Source organism: Nerophis ophidion, linkage group LG08, assembly GCF_033978795.1.
Source record: "Nerophis ophidion isolate RoL-2023_Sa linkage group LG08, RoL_Noph_v1.0, whole genome shotgun sequence".
In the NCBI taxonomy this organism is placed as follows: Eukaryota; Metazoa; Chordata; class Actinopteri; order Syngnathiformes; family Syngnathidae; genus Nerophis; species Nerophis ophidion.
The window spans coordinates 65828634-65845493 of record NC_084618.1 but is presented as its reverse complement, the minus strand read 5'-3'; the positions used below and the strand labels follow the sequence as shown (position 1 = coordinate 65845493).

The 16860-nt window shown below is 38.6% G+C and overlaps 1 protein-coding gene across 1 annotated transcript; it reads left to right on the top strand.

The window, feature by feature from the left end:
- The first annotated feature begins 6433 nt into the window (after nt 1-6433).
- tbx6 (T-box transcription factor 6) lies at nt 6434-15356 on the top strand. The gene is made up of 8 exons (XM_061909435.1): nt 6434-6503; nt 6885-7086; nt 7175-7442; nt 7518-7661; nt 11534-11604; nt 11681-11739; nt 11819-12146; nt 14345-15356. The coding sequence occupies exons 1-8, from the start codon at nt 6434-6436 to the stop codon at nt 15354-15356; spliced, it is 2154 nt and encodes a 717-aa protein (XP_061765419.1).
- Nucleotides 15357-16860: the final 1504 nt, after the last annotated feature.

Here is a 16860-nt window from a genome sequence, read left to right as displayed (position 1 = left end):
ATGGGACCAAATCTGCTGGGTCAAAAGTATACAAACAGCAATGTTAATATTTGGTTACATGTCCCTTGGCAAGTTTCACTGCAATAAGGCGCTTTTGGTAGCCATCCACCAGCTTCTGGTTGAATTGTTGACCACTCCTCTTGACAAAATTGGTGCAGTTCGGCTAAATGTGTTGGTTTTCTGACATTGACTTCTTTCCTCAGCATTGTCCACACATTTAAGTCAGGACTTCGGGAAGGCCATTCTAAAACCTTAATTCTAGCCTGACTTAGCCATTCCTTTACCACTTTTGATGTGTATTTGGGGTCATTGTCCTGTTGGAACACCCAACTGCGCCCAAGACCCAACATCTGGGCCGATGATTTTAGGTTCTTCTGTAAAATTTGGAGGTAATCTTCATTGTCCCATTCACTCTCTGTAAAGCACCAGTTCCATCGGCAGCAAAACAGGCCCAAAGCTTAAGACTACCACCACCATGCTTGACGCTAGGCATGGTGTTCCTGGGATTAAAGGCCTCACCTTTCCTCCTCCAAACATATTTCCGGGTATTGTGGCCAAACAGCTCAATTTTTGTTTTATCTGACATCACATGGAAAAAGATAAGTAAGACCTTCTGGAGGAAAGTTCTGTGGTTCCCAAACACACGTCAGAAGTGGTAAAGGAATGGCTAAATCCGGCTAGAATTAAGGTTTTAGAATGGCCTTGCCAAAGTTTTGACTTAAACGTGTGGAAAATGCTGAAGAAACAAGTCCATGTCAGAAAAAAACAAATTTAGCTGAACTGCATCAATTTTGTTAAGAGGAGTGGTAAAAATTCAACCAGAAGCTTGTGGATGGCTACCAAAAGCGCCTTATTGCAGTGAAACTTGCCAAAGGACATTTAACCAAATATTAATATTACTGTATGTATACTTTTGACCCAGCAGATTTGGTCACATTTTCAATAGACCCCTAATAAATTCATAAAAGAACCAAACTTCATGAATGTTTTTTGTGACCAACAAGTATGTGCTCCAATCACTCTATCACAAAAAATAAGAGTTGTAGAAAACATTGGAAACTCAAGACAGCCATGACATTATGTTCTTTACAAGTGTATATAAACTTTTGACCAAGACTGTACATTATTGAAAAAACTTTTTTTTTAAAGTTTTTAATATAATTTTGCAACTCCATGTACATTTCTAAGTGCTCTTTCAGTATTAGAATTTTAATATGTATTAAAAAAATGTCTTAGTTTATTTTAGAAAAACTAGACATTGAAGAATTGCGCAATTCCCTGTGTATTGATTAAAAAAAGTGAAGTTGCCATGTTTGAACATTAAAGGCCTACTGAAATGAGATTTTCTTATTCAAACGGGGATAGCAGGTCCATTCTATGTGTCATACTTCATCATTTCGCGATATTGCCATATTTTTGCTGAAAGGATTTAGAAGAGAACATCCATGATAAAGTTCGCAACTTCAGGTCGCTAATAAAAAAGCCTTGCCTGTACCTGAAGTAGCAGACGATGTGCGCGTGACGTCACGGGTTGTAGGGCTCCTCACATCCTCACATTATTTATAATGTGAGCCTCCAGCAGCAAGAGCTATTCCGACCAAGAAAGCGAGAATTTCCCCATTAATTTGAGCGAGGATGAAAGATTCGTGGATGAGGATATTGAGAGTAAAGGACTAGAAGAAAAAAAAGGCGATTGCAGATGTTATTACACACATTTACTATGATAATTCTGGAAAATCCCTTATCTGCCAATTGTGTTAGTGTTTTAGTGAGATAAAATAGTACCTAAAGTCAGAGGGGTGTGGCCACAGGTACGTGTGTTGACCCAGTGTCTCTGAGGCAAGTAACGCTGCTGGGAGCTCCGTTGATGTCCCCGGTAAGAGCAAACTTATTACCACAATTTTCTAACCGAAAACTGCTGGTTGACATTTGGTCGGGATCCATGTTCGCTTGACCGCTCTGATCCATAGTAAAGCTTCGCCTTCGGGAATTTTAAACAAGGAAACACCGACTGTGTTTGTGTGGCTAAAGGCTAAAAGCTCCCACCTCCATCTTTCTACTTTGACTTCTCCAATATTAATTGAAAAAATTGCAAAAGATTCAGCAATACAGATGCCCAGAATACTGTGTAATTATGCAATTAAAGCGGACGACTTATAGCTTGGATCGGGCTGGAAAATAATGTCCGCTACAACCCGAGACGTCAAACGCACACGTCATCATACGCGTGATCATACCGCGACAATTTCAACACGAACCTTCGCGGGAAATTTAAAATTGCAATTTAGTAAACTAAAAAGGCCGTATTGGCATGTGTTGCAATGTTCATATTTCATCATTGATATATAAACTATCAGACTGCGTGGTCGGTAGTAGTGGGTTTCAGTAGGCCTTTAAATTGGGTTGTTCTTTTGCAAATTGATGGAATAAATAACATTTTTGTTTTGTATAAGTGTTTTTGTATATTTTAAAACGAAATATGATATCATTTAAGTTGACACTGGATAATTTAAACAAGTCCTGCATATAAATCAATATATTTTATTAGGATTATATTCAAAATAATACGCCTGCACAATGGAAACAGAGTAAATATTAAATAAGCTCTGCTTCAACCCACTTATTTTCGGACATGCTGTAATGACAAACTGGAAATATGTGATGTATTATATTGTAATTTTATGCATGTTATAAATAAACTAATACCATAACCATAACAACAACAATCACATTTGTGCTAAGAATGTTAAGTGTCCAAAGGGAGTAGGAAAAAGCAGAGCTTTTTTGATCCAAACCGTGTCCCATAATGAGTATCTGACAATGATATCAGACACTGTGCTTTAGTTGCTCTTCTCTATACTTCATAAATAATTAAATAACACTTTTTTTTGTATTACATTTTATAAAATATATTTTTATGTGATTTTTTATTTAAATAATATTTTTTTGTTTTAAAATTAAATAGAATAAAAATAAGAATACATATATTTTTGCTATCTCGTTGTATATAAGATTTTTTTCAAGAGTTTACAATATTAGTATAACAAATAAGCTCATTACACAATACCTTCAGTAAAGTTTTTTTTAATTTTTTTAAATAAAGTAGAACAATTAAAATAGACACTGGAACATTTGGTTTTTCATTTCTTTTTTTTTTTAAATTGTGGTTACAATATTGCGACCCCAAAGGGAATAAGCGGTAGAAATGGATGGATGGATGGAATATTAGTATATTAAATAGGCTTATTAAACACACCTTTTGAAAATTGATGGATGTATTATTTCATATTATAAAGAGGCAGATTAGTGATGCTTAGAGCAGGGGTGCCGAACTTGTTTTCATTGAGGGCCACATCGCAGTTATGGCTGTCCTCAGAGGGCCGCTTGATGTATAAGGATTCACTTAATGATATTATTATACAATTGCCTATGCATTCGATTATTTATTTTCTACATAAAGTGTAAAAAAATAATCTTTTGATTTTGCAGAGGAAAACTGGTAGCTCAGTCACCTCAATTTTACTGTAAAAATAAGGTAGTTTTGACAGCATATTACTGTAAATGGAAAACGGTACTACAGTTTTTCATTTTTACAGTAAAATTTGGGCAACTGAGCAGTCAGTTTTTACTGCAAATTGTGTCATTTTTACATTCTAGAATAACTTGCTTTGAAATCATAAGTCAAGCAGATATATATTATTAGTATTTTTTGTTTAACAAAAAAAAAAAGGTTCGACATGTATGATAGTATAATATTTGTTGCATTATTAGATAATATTAAAGTGAAAAAGATATGCAATTGCAGCCGTCCATCCATTTCCTGCCACTAGTCCCTCTTGGGGTGTCAAAACGGAAGGAATAAATATTTTTTAGTAAGAAAAGACAAAATAACATATAAACACATATTATTACAAGGCCTTCGCGGGCCACACTAAATGATGTGACCGGCCAGGTTTAGCGCCTGGGTCTTGAGTTTGACACCTGTGGCTTATATTCTGAACCAGTAGTTTACAATATTAAACTTTTTTTTACAATTTTTCTAATTTATATAAGATCTGAGGTTTTAATTTGCTGTGAGCTAAAATAAAAATATACTAAGGAATGAATTACCAAGCAGGCACAAGACATTAAGACAACATTGCGAACTTGAGAAATAGGTCCTGACATCGAGCAATTCAAACCTAACGTTACCATATCTGAGTTATTGTGCAGAAATACGGAGAAACAACTACAAATGTGCGCTTCATTCGCTAACTGTGTTACAAAAAAGATCAATTAGAATAATACATCATGTTGGATATAAAGAACATACAAACCCTTTATTTAATATTGAAATTCAATGATTTGGTGCATTTGCAAAAAGCTAAAATGATGGACAAAGCAAACTGTAACCTGATACCCAAGAATATACAGCAATTCTTCTCAACAGAAGAAGAAAAATATAACCTTAGAGGAAAATCTGATTTAAAACCTTTTTATGCTCGTACAACACTTAAAACCTTTAGTACAGGGGTGTCGAACTCAAATACAGAGTGGGCCAAAATTTTAAACAATGTTGAACAAATTAACCTTTAAATAGGGACCCAAACAAGTTTTGCATTGAATATTTAACAAGCGAGACTTATATAACTTTATAGTGACATGCAAAATCGAGTTTCAAATAATACTAATTTAAAAATAGCAATGGCATATCAAATCAAATTTAAATACAAATTGAATGCCTCTTTTCTATTTGCAGCCTTCCCAGGTAAATATCAAAATAAACTTTTCCCACGGGCAAATAATACATTTGTATATTGCAGCGTCCAGGAAGAGGTAGTGCTGCAAGGGGTTTTGTGTATTTGTTCTGTTGGGTTTATGTTGTGTTACAGTGCGGATGTTCTCCCGAAATTTGCCTGTCATTCTCGTTAGGTAGAGGTAGTGCTGCAAGGGCTTTTGTGTATTTGTTCTGTTGGGTTTATGTTGTGTTACAGTGCGGATGTTCTCCCGAAATTTGCCTGTCATTCTCGTTTAGTGTTGGTTCACAGTGTGGCGCATATTTGTAACAGTCTTAAAGTTGTTTATACAGCCACCCTCAGTGTGACCTGTATGGCTGTTGACCAAGCTTGCATTGCATTAGCGTGTGTGTGTGTGTGTAAAAGCCACATATATCATGTGACTAGGCCGGCACGCTGTTTCTACGTAGGAAAAGCGGACGCTTGAGGCAGTGCCTTTAAGGCACGACCCTATATTGTTGTCCAGGTGGGAATCGGGAGAAATTTGGGAGAATGGGTCCCCCCTATGATTTTCGTGAGGGGCACTGAAATTTGGGAGTCTCCTTGGAAAATCGGGGGGGGGGGGGGGTAAATGCGGTGAATGCGGTGTTACAGCCGCTGTATAATACCGGCGGGCCAGGTCTAATGTTAATTTGATATTGCCTGAGGGGCTAAATGAAAATACACGGCGGGCCAAATTTGGCCCACGGGCCAGAGTTTGACACCCATGCTTTAGTATATCTGTATGTGGAATTAAATTATGGAATGGATTAACCAAAGAAATCAAACAAATCACCAATATAACTCACTTTAAGAGACTGTTCAAACTACAAGTGTTCACAAAGTACACAGAACAAGGATTATGATGAAGATCTTGAACCCTTTTTTCTTTTTTTTTTATTAAGACAAAGATTATTTATGTATTTAATATTTGTTTGCTTACTGTGGTATATTATTTATTTGTTCACTGTTCTGTGACAGAGAACAAGGAATGTGGATAAAATTGCTATGGTATGAAAAGGGGTAGGATTAAAAAAGCTCTGCTTCCTTCTATTCCTTTTCGGACATGCTGTAATGAAACAACTGGAAATGTGTGATGCATTACTTTGTATCATATGCATGTTTGAAATGAACTGAAACTGAACTGAATGTTGAAACAACATGCTTTTTAGCAATGTCTAATCAATGTTGGGTTCTGACGTCGATTTGATCATTGAAATTTGGTCATTTCCCAACCAACAACGTGGATCCAACGGTAGACAACTATTTTGCAACAGTGTTTCAAAGTCAGTTTTAAAGGACATGTATGTATAATCAACATTGTATCAATGTCCTGTGCCTGCTGGGTAATTATTAAGGAATACATTCTTAAAAAGAGTGTAGTGAATCCATAGAATACAAGGTAAGTATTAAGTTTGACTTTTTGAATTGAACTACTGAAACAAAATGACTTCAAAGATGGATGGATTGATGGATGTATGATGGTGGTGTGAAAATGTGGCCATTTGTCCTCCACGTGTCAACAGCCACACACCTATTTAACAGAGCCCGTCAGTGGTGAGGGCATTTGGACCCAAACACGACAGAGGAACAGCAAGAGAAGCAGAATCAAGAAGAGCTTCTAGAAGAAAGGAAAAGCGGTGGGGAGATTCTCCAGCTGAAGAAGACCGAGACACCCAATGCTTGGAGTGGACATGTACCCCGGTTTGGCTCTGGGACCTCAGAGGATTGGAGACTGCTTCTACAGAGGTGAGAGGGCCCTTTCAAATGCTATAAGTCATAGACAACCACAATAAAGTTAAAGTACCAATGATTGTCACACACACACAGTAGGTGTGGTGAAATGTGTCCTCTGCATTTGACCCATCCCCTTGATCACCCCCTGGGAAGTGAGGGGAGCAGTGGGCAGCAGCGGTGCCACGCCCAGGAATCATTTATGGTGATTTAACCCCCAATTCCAACTCTTGATGCTGAGTGCCAAGCAGGGAGGCAATGGGTCCCATTTTTTTATAGTCTTTGGTATGACTCGGTCGGGATTTGAACACCAATCTCAGGGCGGACACTCTAACCACAATGCATCCTAATGCATTCCTAAAATCAATTCTCAATCTTTCTGCGCTACTCCCAAAGATCATGAGCCGCTGTTCCCTGCGACGTGTGACGCAGCGGCGTCCAAAGCCCTGCCGCCGAGGCTTGCGGCGCCCCCACCTGTCCACAGCGAGCCTGCCCCACAAGCGCAGAAAGACGACGTGAAAATGGAGCTGGAGAACTCTTTCCTATGGAAGCAGTTCAGCTCAGTGGGGACGGAGATGATCATCACCAAAAAGGGCAGGTAAGTTGAGAATAGAACTAAAACCCAAAAAACCTTGCTGACCTCTGACCTTTTATCACTCACTACCTTTCCACCCCTCTTTTGCAAGACGTATGTTTCCAGGTATGAAGTTGAAGCTGTCCGGCCTGAATCCATCCCTGCGCTACATCCTTCTCCTGGATATTACCCCGGTGGACAACTCCCGCTACCGCTTCCAAGGAGGTGGATGGCAGGCTGTGGGCGGGGCCGAGGCCAGGCTACCTGACAGAGTGTTCATCCACCCGGATTCCCCTGCGACTGGCGCTCACTGGCAGAGCCGCACTATTTCCTTTCACTACGCCAAACTCACCAACAACACACTGGACTCACAAGGACATGTAAGTAGCTGACATGTGACGTGAAAACACTTACCCAGCGCCCTGACATCTTTCTTCCTCGCCTTGATTTTCTAGATCATCCTCCACTCGCTGCATCGCTACCAGCCCAGAGTGCACGTGATCGAAGCCAGGGACATGCTGAGGTGGGGCGGAGGGCAGCACTCCTTCGTCTTCCCCGAGACACAGTTTATCACAGTCACCGCCTACCAGAACAACAAGGTATACTGTCACGTATAGCAGTGGTTCTCAAATGGGGGTACGCCTACCCCTGGGGGTACTTGAATGTATGCCAAGGGGTATGTGAGATTTTTAAAAAATATTCTACAAATAGCAACAATTCAAAAATCCTTTGTAAATATATGTATTAAATAATATTTCAACAAAATATGAATGTAAGTTCATAAAGTGTAAAAAGAAATGCAACAATGCAATATTCAGTGTTGACAGCTAGATTTTTTGTGGACATGTTCCATAAATGTTGATGTTAAAGATTTCTTTTTTTGTGAAGAAATGTTTAGGATTAAGTTCATGGATCCAGATGGATCTCTATTACAATCCCCAAAGAGGGCACTTTAAGTTGATGATTACTTCTATGTGTAGAAATCTTTATTTATAATTGAATCGCTTGTTTATTTTTCGACAAGTTTTTAGTTATTTTTATAGCTTTTTTCCCCAAATAGTTCAAGAAAGACCACTACAAATGAGCAATATTTTGCAATGTTATACAATTTAATAAATCGGAAACTGATGACATAGTGCTGTATTTTACTTCTTTATCTCTTTTTTTCAACCAAAAATGCTTTGCTCTAATTAGGGGGTACTTGAATTAAAAAAATGTTCACAGAGGGTACATAACTGAAAAAAGGTTGAGAACCACTGACGTATAGATTAGACTTAGACGTACAAAAACTACACAGTAGCTCAGTTGGAAAGGATGGAAAAGATAATGCAGGAATTAAGTAGACAAAAAAATTACCATAGTCGCAATATAAAATATAATATATGTAATATTTGCATATTATAAATACAGTATATAATATATACTGGTATATTGTATTATATAATATATAACAAATCCCAATTACTATGTACAATATTGCAGTACATGTAAGAGCTGCAGCAAAAAGAAAAGAAAAACAGCAGCATAAAATAGAGAGTAGATCCAGCAGAAAATATACTTTATAAGCTGCTATTGTGTTCTACATGTTTCCTTGTTCAGAATAAAATAAACACATTTTTATTTGATTTTCAAAATTACTATACACCCCAGTAATTCAGGGCTGAAAATGACACATTTTCAAATATTAAGGTAGTAGTAATAGATACATTGTTTAACATATTTTCTTTTTTAGAATAAAATAAGATGCACACAAGAAAACAGTATAGAACTTACTACATGTGCTCCAAAAATAGTGCAAGAAGAAAGTTGGAATGGTTACAAATATTTCCTTGTTCAGGAAAAAAAATTAAAGAAAATCGGAATTTTCTATGCACACAAAAAATAGTCCAGGGTTTCAATTCTGAATTGTCATTCGGAATAAAGTAAAAATAAAAGCAATAAGAACAAAAATAGTCCACGGTTTACATTTTGAATTGTCAGGTACTAGAGGGGTGGGATTAAATAAACTGTTACAAAAGTGTCCCTGTCCAGAATGAAATACAAGTCATTGCTATTCAACTCATTATTAGTCCAGGAGTTAAATTCTTAATTGTCAGATATCAAAAGGTTAGTGTTAAATAAACTATTACAAATATTTTTGTATTCAGAATCAAATAAAATCAGTACAGTACTTGCTATATGCATTTCAAAAATAGTCCAGGATTTATATTGTCAATTGTCAGATATTAAGAGGGGGGGGGGGGGGTGGGGGGGTACCTCAGTAATACATCAATTATTATAAATGTTTTCTTGTTCAGGATAAAATAAGATAAAATAAAATCAGGAACAGTATTTGCTATGAGCGCCACACAAAATAGTTCAGTATTCAAATTTTGAATTGTCAAATATTAACAGGGTAATAATAAATCAATTGTCACAAATGATTCCTTGTTCAGAATAAAATATTATACAAAAGAAAATTGTTAGGCAACTTAATAATAGTCAGGGTTTGAATTCTGAATTGTTGTTGAGGATGAAATGAAACCAATGTAAAATAAGTATTAGCTATTTGCCTCAATAATAGTCCAGAATTTAAATTCGGAATTGTTAGATATCAAGTTAATATTAACTAAACTGTTACAAATATTGTCATGTTCAGATTAACATAAGATAAAATAAAATAAGTACAGTAGCTATAGGCACTCCATAAACTGTTTAAGATAAAAAATTACATTTGCAAGATAAAAAGGGGGTAGAAATAAATAGAATGTTACAAATGCTTCCTTTTTCAGAATATAATCAAATAAAATCAGTATTTACTATGGACCTTAATTATAGTCCAGGGTTTCCATTCTGAATTATTGTTTGAAATAAAATAAAATAAGGACTTGCTCGGCATCTTAATAATAGTCTAGGATTTCAATACACAATTGTCGTTCAAATTTTTTTTTAAATAATGGCAGTAAGAGCGTAACGCCCCCCAAATAGTACATAATTTAAATTTTGAATTATCAGATAATAAAGGGGTAATATTTGATACATTTGTACAAATGTGTCCCTAAAAAACATCAGTATTTGCTAAATAATACATATAATTGTCCAGAGTTTCAATTCTGAAATGTCATTCAGAATAATAAAAAATAAAGGCATGATATCAAGGGCCTAATATTAAATACATATTTTTTTGTTTAGAATACAATAAAACAAGTAACTACTATGCATCTCAATAATAGTACACTGGGTTTAAATTTTAAATCTTGAATTGCAAGTCAAATGTTCACAATAGAAAAAATACTTATAGAAGTAAAAGGTGTATATATATATATATATATATATATATATATATATATATATCAATCAAAGTTCATTTATATAGCCCTTAATCACAAGTGTCTCAAAGGGCTGTACAAGCCACAACGACATCCTCGCCTCAGATCCCATACATATATATGTATGTATGTATATATACATATATATATGTATGTATGTATATATATATATAAATATATATATATACATACATTTATATATATACATAAATAAACATATATTTGTATGTATATACGTCTATATATGTATGTATGTGTGTATATATATATATATATATATATATATATATATATACACACTATTTCTTAATTATTAAATTAAATAATACTATATAAATATATATATATATATATATATATATATATATATATATATATATATATATATATATATATATATATATATATATATATATATAAATATATAAAAGACATGCACCTGGGGATAGGTTGATTGGCAACACTAAATTGGCTCTAGTGTGTGAATGTGAGTGTGAATGTTGTCTGTCTATCTGTGTTGGCCCTGCGATGAGGTGGCGACTTGTCCAGGGTGTACCCCGCTTTCCGCCCGATTGTAGCTGAGATAAGCGCCCGCTCCCCCCGCGACCCCAAAAGAGAATAAGCGGTAGAAAATGGATGGAAAAATTGATATATATATACATATATATATATATATATATATATATATATATATATATATATATATATATATATATATATATATATATATATATATATATACATACATATATATATATATATATATATATATATACATATATATATATATATATATATATACATATATATAAAATCTCCTGATGATTGAGGGAACCCCTCATGAAACAGATCTGTAGAGATGAAGTAGTCTTGTGATTTTTTCCCACACCTACATATATATATATGTATATATATATATATATATATATGTGTATACATATATATATATATATATATATATATACATATATATATATATATATATACATATATATATATATATATATATATATATATATATATATATATATATATATATATATATGTATATATATATATATATATACTTTTTTTTTCATTCGGCACCCAGCAGGGTGTAAATGTTTTATTTCTGAGTACTGCTATAAGTGACTTTACTGATCAATGGCTTTCTTCTTTTGTAGATCACAGAGCTGAAGATCAGCTCCAACCCCTTTGCCAAAGGCTTCCGGGAAGAAGGCATGAATAGCAAAAAGTAATTCCCTACAAAGGCAAACTTACGGTGCTCATTCACTTCCATGTAGGATTCTAATGTTTATTTCCCTCGACAGACAAAGAGATGCAAGACAGAAGCGCAAACTAGCTGTCCTGACGGAAACAGTGGATATAGGTCAGTTGGAGGATGGATGATACAATTTGAGGACAATGCTCCCAATAATGTCCTCTTAAAGCTCCTCTGTCTCCCACAGTCAACGGTGACCCCTGTGACTCCACTCAGCTCTTACCTCATCCTGACACCACTCCCGCTGTCTCTGCCACACCAACCGCCGATCCTAACATAACAGGAGCAGACCTTCAAGCCCTCACTCTGGCCTCCCTGCAGGCGCCCCTGCCTGCTGACCCCAATTGTGGGTTTACGCCAGACGAGACCCGCTTCCAGGGCACCCTCGTCCCAGAGCAGCCTCTGGACCTTGGCCAGGCCTTCATGGCCTCCCAGATGCCTGACATCGGTCTCTCCATGAGTGACGGGATGCAGGATGCAACAGGAAATGAGGTCACAAATGCTATCATTGAAAGGTAAGTGTGCAGAAATAATGGGAACATTTATTTACATGTACTGTAACTCAAGTCAGTTACACCAAGCAGTGCAGTTCAGCACGACCACCGGGAAAACTGTTTTCCTCGTAAGTAATAGAGTCGTAAAAAAACTAAAATCATTTCAGATACATCATAAGACGTAAAACCTCAAACTATTAATGAACACAGGACATGCATATTCAATTACCTGAACATTTGCAGAGCTGGATCTAAATTGCCCTATTGGCCAGTGACTAAAGACTGGCTCACAGTAGCCATGCCTACTACTTGTTAAGAGTTGTTTGCCATGGCCAATGACAAAAAGCTCTTCCACATTTGGAGATAGAAGTCTCCAGGCAGATTTTATAGAGCTCAATCAAAACTACATAATTTTGTCAGTGAGGAAATTACTAAAAAAGCTCACTTTAAAGATTTGACAAGCTTACTGCGCCACATTCGAATCACTTCTTGGCATCAAATATGAAGTCAATCTAAACACACCTTCTATATTTAATATGTAGTGATGTAAAATTCAGAATCGGTGACAAACTGCAGCCTTGGCGGCGTCCAACCCTCACTGGAAACGTGTCCGTGTCTGTTCATAACTTTTATGGACAGAATTTCTAGGCGCAGTCCAGGCGTTGAGGGGATCCGGTTTGGTGGCCGCAGAATTAGGTCTCTGCTTTTTGCAGATGATGTGGTTCTGATGGCTTCATCTGGCCGGGATCTTCAGCTCTCGCTAAATCGGTTCGCAGCCGAGTGTGAAGCGACTGGGATGAGAATCAGCACCTCCAAGTCTGAGTCCATGGTTCTCGCCCGGGCAAGGGTGGAGTGCCATCTCCTAGTTGGGGAGGAGACCCTGCCCCAAGTGGAGGAGTTCAAGTACCTCGGAGTCTTGTTCACAAGTGAGGGAAGAGTGGATCATGAGATCGACAGGCGGAATGGTGCGGCGTCTTCAGTAATGCGGACGTTGTATCGATCCGTTGTGGTGAAGAAGGAGCTGAGCCGGAAGGGAAAGCTCTCAATTTACCGGTCGATCTACGTTCCCATCCTCACCTATGGTCATGAGCTTTGGGTCATGACCGAAAGGACGATATCACGGGTACAAGCGGCCGAAATGAGTTTCCTCCGCCGGGTGGCGAGGCTCTCCCTTAGAGATAGGGTGAGAAGCTCTGCCATCCGGGAGGAACTCAAAGTAAAGCCGCTGCTCCTCCACATCGAGAGGAGCCAGATGAGGTGGTTCGGGCATCTGGTCAGGATGCCACCCTAACGCCTCCCTAGAGAGGTGTTTCGGGCACATCCAACCGGTAGGAGGCCACGGGGAAGACCCAGGACACGTTGGGAAGACTATGTCTCCCGGTTAGCCTGGGAACGCCTCGGGATTCCCCGGGAAGAGCTGGACAAAGTAGCTGGGGAAAGGAGAGTCTGGGCTTCCTGCTTAGGCTGCTGCCCCCGCGACCCAACCTCGGATAAGCGGAAGAAGATGGATGGATCGATGTAAAATTCCAATATTGCAAATGTTTCCTGAAGAAAACTCATTAAATTATTTTTTTACACTGAATGCGACAACAAACAGTTTGGGTCTGCTTTGCTACTGCGCCAATGCCGTAACTAATGATCGAATATTATTCGACAAAGGAACTCTGTGCAGCGCCACAGTATAGGATGCCAAAACATGGTAGTTGAATCCTTCTGGCACACATGTCAGTAGAACCTTAGGGGACGGCGTGGCGAAGTTGGTAGAGTGGCTGTGCCAGTAATCTGAGGGTTACTGGTTCAATCCCCACCTTCTACCATCCTAGTCACGTCCGTTGTGTCCTTGGGCAAGACACTTCCCCCTTGCTCCTGATGGGATCCTGTTGAGCGCCTTGCATGGCAGCTCCCTCCATCAGTGTGTGAATGGGTGAATATGAAAATAGTGTCAAAGCGCTTTGAGTACCTTGAAAGTAGAAAAGCGCTATACAAGTATAACCCATTTACCATTTTAACCTAATGCAATTCTACATTGTGGACATACAATGACATCCATCCATCCATTTTACTACCGCTTGTCCCTATTGGGGTCGCAGGAGCCTATCTCAGTTGCATTCGGGCAGTAGACGGTGACAATGCATGATTATTGTTAATAAATGGACACACAACGAAAGAAAATGCATGATTATAGCAAATAATCTGGTATGTCTGTTCTCCCCCCACAGTTCCGACTCCTTGGGTGAGGCCACGTTCAGCTCCTCCTTCCCGTCAGCTCAGACTAGCTCTCCTTCCTTCGCTCCTCTCCCCCAGTCCTTCCCCGCTTCCTCAAACGATCCCCCGACTGCCGTCCCATCTATGGACTTTCCCTCCATCCTCGCCTCCGACTCCTCCTCGTCCCCAACCATGTCCACCGCCTCCTCCACATCGCCCTCTATGCAGCCGACCTCCTTCACCTTCCCCACTCCTCCGCCGTCCAACACCGCCTCGCCGCAGCCCCTCTTGTCCTCCTCTTCCTCTCCCTCCTATCACCCAGCAGCCATGATGAGCCGCCACACCGCCGCCCAGCACACTTCTTTCCCTCCCCTGCCATGTCAATCCCAGGACCAAATGTCCCTGCTCATGCAACAAGACGATGGCCTCTCCAACAACAGCAACAGTTCTCCCACTGAGCAAAATTCGGAGGCGTTCATTTATCCGAACTCTGATCCCACCCAGGTGAACGCTCTACCTGCCCCCGCTCAAAATCCCACCTTTGGTGCATCGTATGCTTTCCCACCACACATGCAGAACCTGTCATTCCCAAACATGAGTACCAGCCAGGCCCTTCACCTCTCCAACCTGACCCACCAAGCTCAAGCTCCCTTTCACACCCCTTCTCCCCTTCCTTTCCAACCCCCCTCTTGCTTCTCCTCCACTCCATCGCTTCCCCCAGCAGCTCACCCTCAGCTGGCCAACCCTCCCCCCTCGTACTCCTCTGTGGAGTTCCCCTACCGCTCTGACATGATGCTACACCACCCCTCCCTCCTCCCTCAGCGAGAGCCACCCCTTCCCCCCTGCCTCCCGCCCTCCACCGCCACGACCGCCATCTACCCGCCATTTTCCTCCTACCCTCTGCGCCTGTGCCAGGACCCTCACCCGTCCCTCTCCATCCCCCTCAGGCACCTGTACAGACACCAGCATGGCCACTCCCACCCTCAGGGATCCTTCTTGGATATGAGCACAAGAGCCGTGTTCTAAAGAAGAATATAAAAAAAAAATAAAAAAAAAAAGATAACTTCATTTTAAAAAAACACGTTTTGTCTTGAGAGCGCTTTTAGGGGAATTCGCACTGACTAGTTTCGACTTGGTTCATTGTACATGTTCTTAGAAAAAAAAAAAGGTTATGTAAATAGTGTTTTGTTCAAATATCCATTCTAGCATTTGAAATAAAAAAACAAACTTGAAACAAGTAACAATTAAAATGTTGTTATTTTAGAATATGAAAAATACTGATGCTAACTGAGGTCAGTGTGTTAAAAATTGGTGCTTTGTTTTGTATATTTTCCTTTTAATTTTATTAATGAATTTTTGGTTTAGAAAAAAAAATCTCTGTCAAAGTTTTTTTCTCTTCCTAAACAAGTTTGACAACAGCTTTTACTATGCAGCGGCAACCTTGGCATGCCTTGCTCACTTTTCAACTCCAAAAAATTAACTCTTTATAATAGTTGTAGATTCCTAAAGTAGACTTAAGCTTGACGCTCCTCTACTATCACATTCACTCCACTTGCTACGGCAACAACAAAACAAAACTCCAGACGTTCTTCTTCCTTTGTATGGTTTACTTGTCATCTTAATAATTCAAAAGATAAAACAGTCACAAATGTGGGAATGACAAAATAAAGAGAGTTTGTTGCAGTATGAGTTAGAAAAAGAATGAATGAGAATAAGTATGAGTGAGGTCAAAAAACTGTGTGGCTCCATTCCACCGCACCTGACTGCCATTACCCATGACGCCATGCGTCCAAAAACCCTCTTGCCACACAGATCCTTCTGCCATATATGCAATTAAAAAAGTTACGTCATCAAATCATTTTGACAAATGTAATAATTACAATTAAAGTGGGCTTTATATAATTACTCTAAGCATTCAATATATTGATTTTCTTATCATGCAAATAAAGTAAATAGTCCCCTTTTGGCTGAATAAACATAAAGCACCTTCCATAAAATGTAAATTAACTTAAACAGTATTTAGGCTCCTACAATAGTACAAATAGTCCATTAGAAATAAATGATAAATGGGTTGTACTTGTATAGCGCTTTTCTACCTTCAAGGTACTCAAAGCGCTTTGACACTACTTCCACATTCACCCATTCACACACTGATGGAGGGAGCTGTAATGCAAGGCACTAACCAGCACCCATCAGGAGCAAGTGTGAAGTGTCTTGCTCAGGACACAACGGATGTGACAAGGTTGATACTAGGTGGGGATTGAACCAGGGAACCTCGGGTTGCGCACGGCCACTCTTCCACTGCGCCATGCAAAAAAGCTACATTTTTTTTTAGTAGCGGGAAGCTAAATACTGTACAGTGCATACGGAAAGTATTCACAGCACTTCACTTTTTCCACGTTTTATGTTACAGCCTTATTGCAAAATGGGGGGAAAAAAATATATCCTTCAAATTCTACAGACAATACCCCATAATGACAATGTGAGAAGTTTAAAAAAAACAGACAAAAAAAAATGCACGTACATAAGT

Coding starts and splice junctions, on each gene's coding strand:
- tbx6 (XM_061909435.1), top strand. CDS start 6,434: ATGCTTGGAGTGGACATGTACCCCGGTTTGGCTCTGGGACCTCAGAGG. Junction 7,443..7,517: donor CACTGGACTCACAAGGACAT/GTAAGTAGCTGA, acceptor TTGATTTTCTAG/ATCATCCTCCACTCGCTGCA. Junction 11,740..11,818: donor GACGGAAACAGTGGATATAG/GTCAGTTGGAGG, acceptor TGTCTCCCACAG/TCAACGGTGACCCCTGTGAC.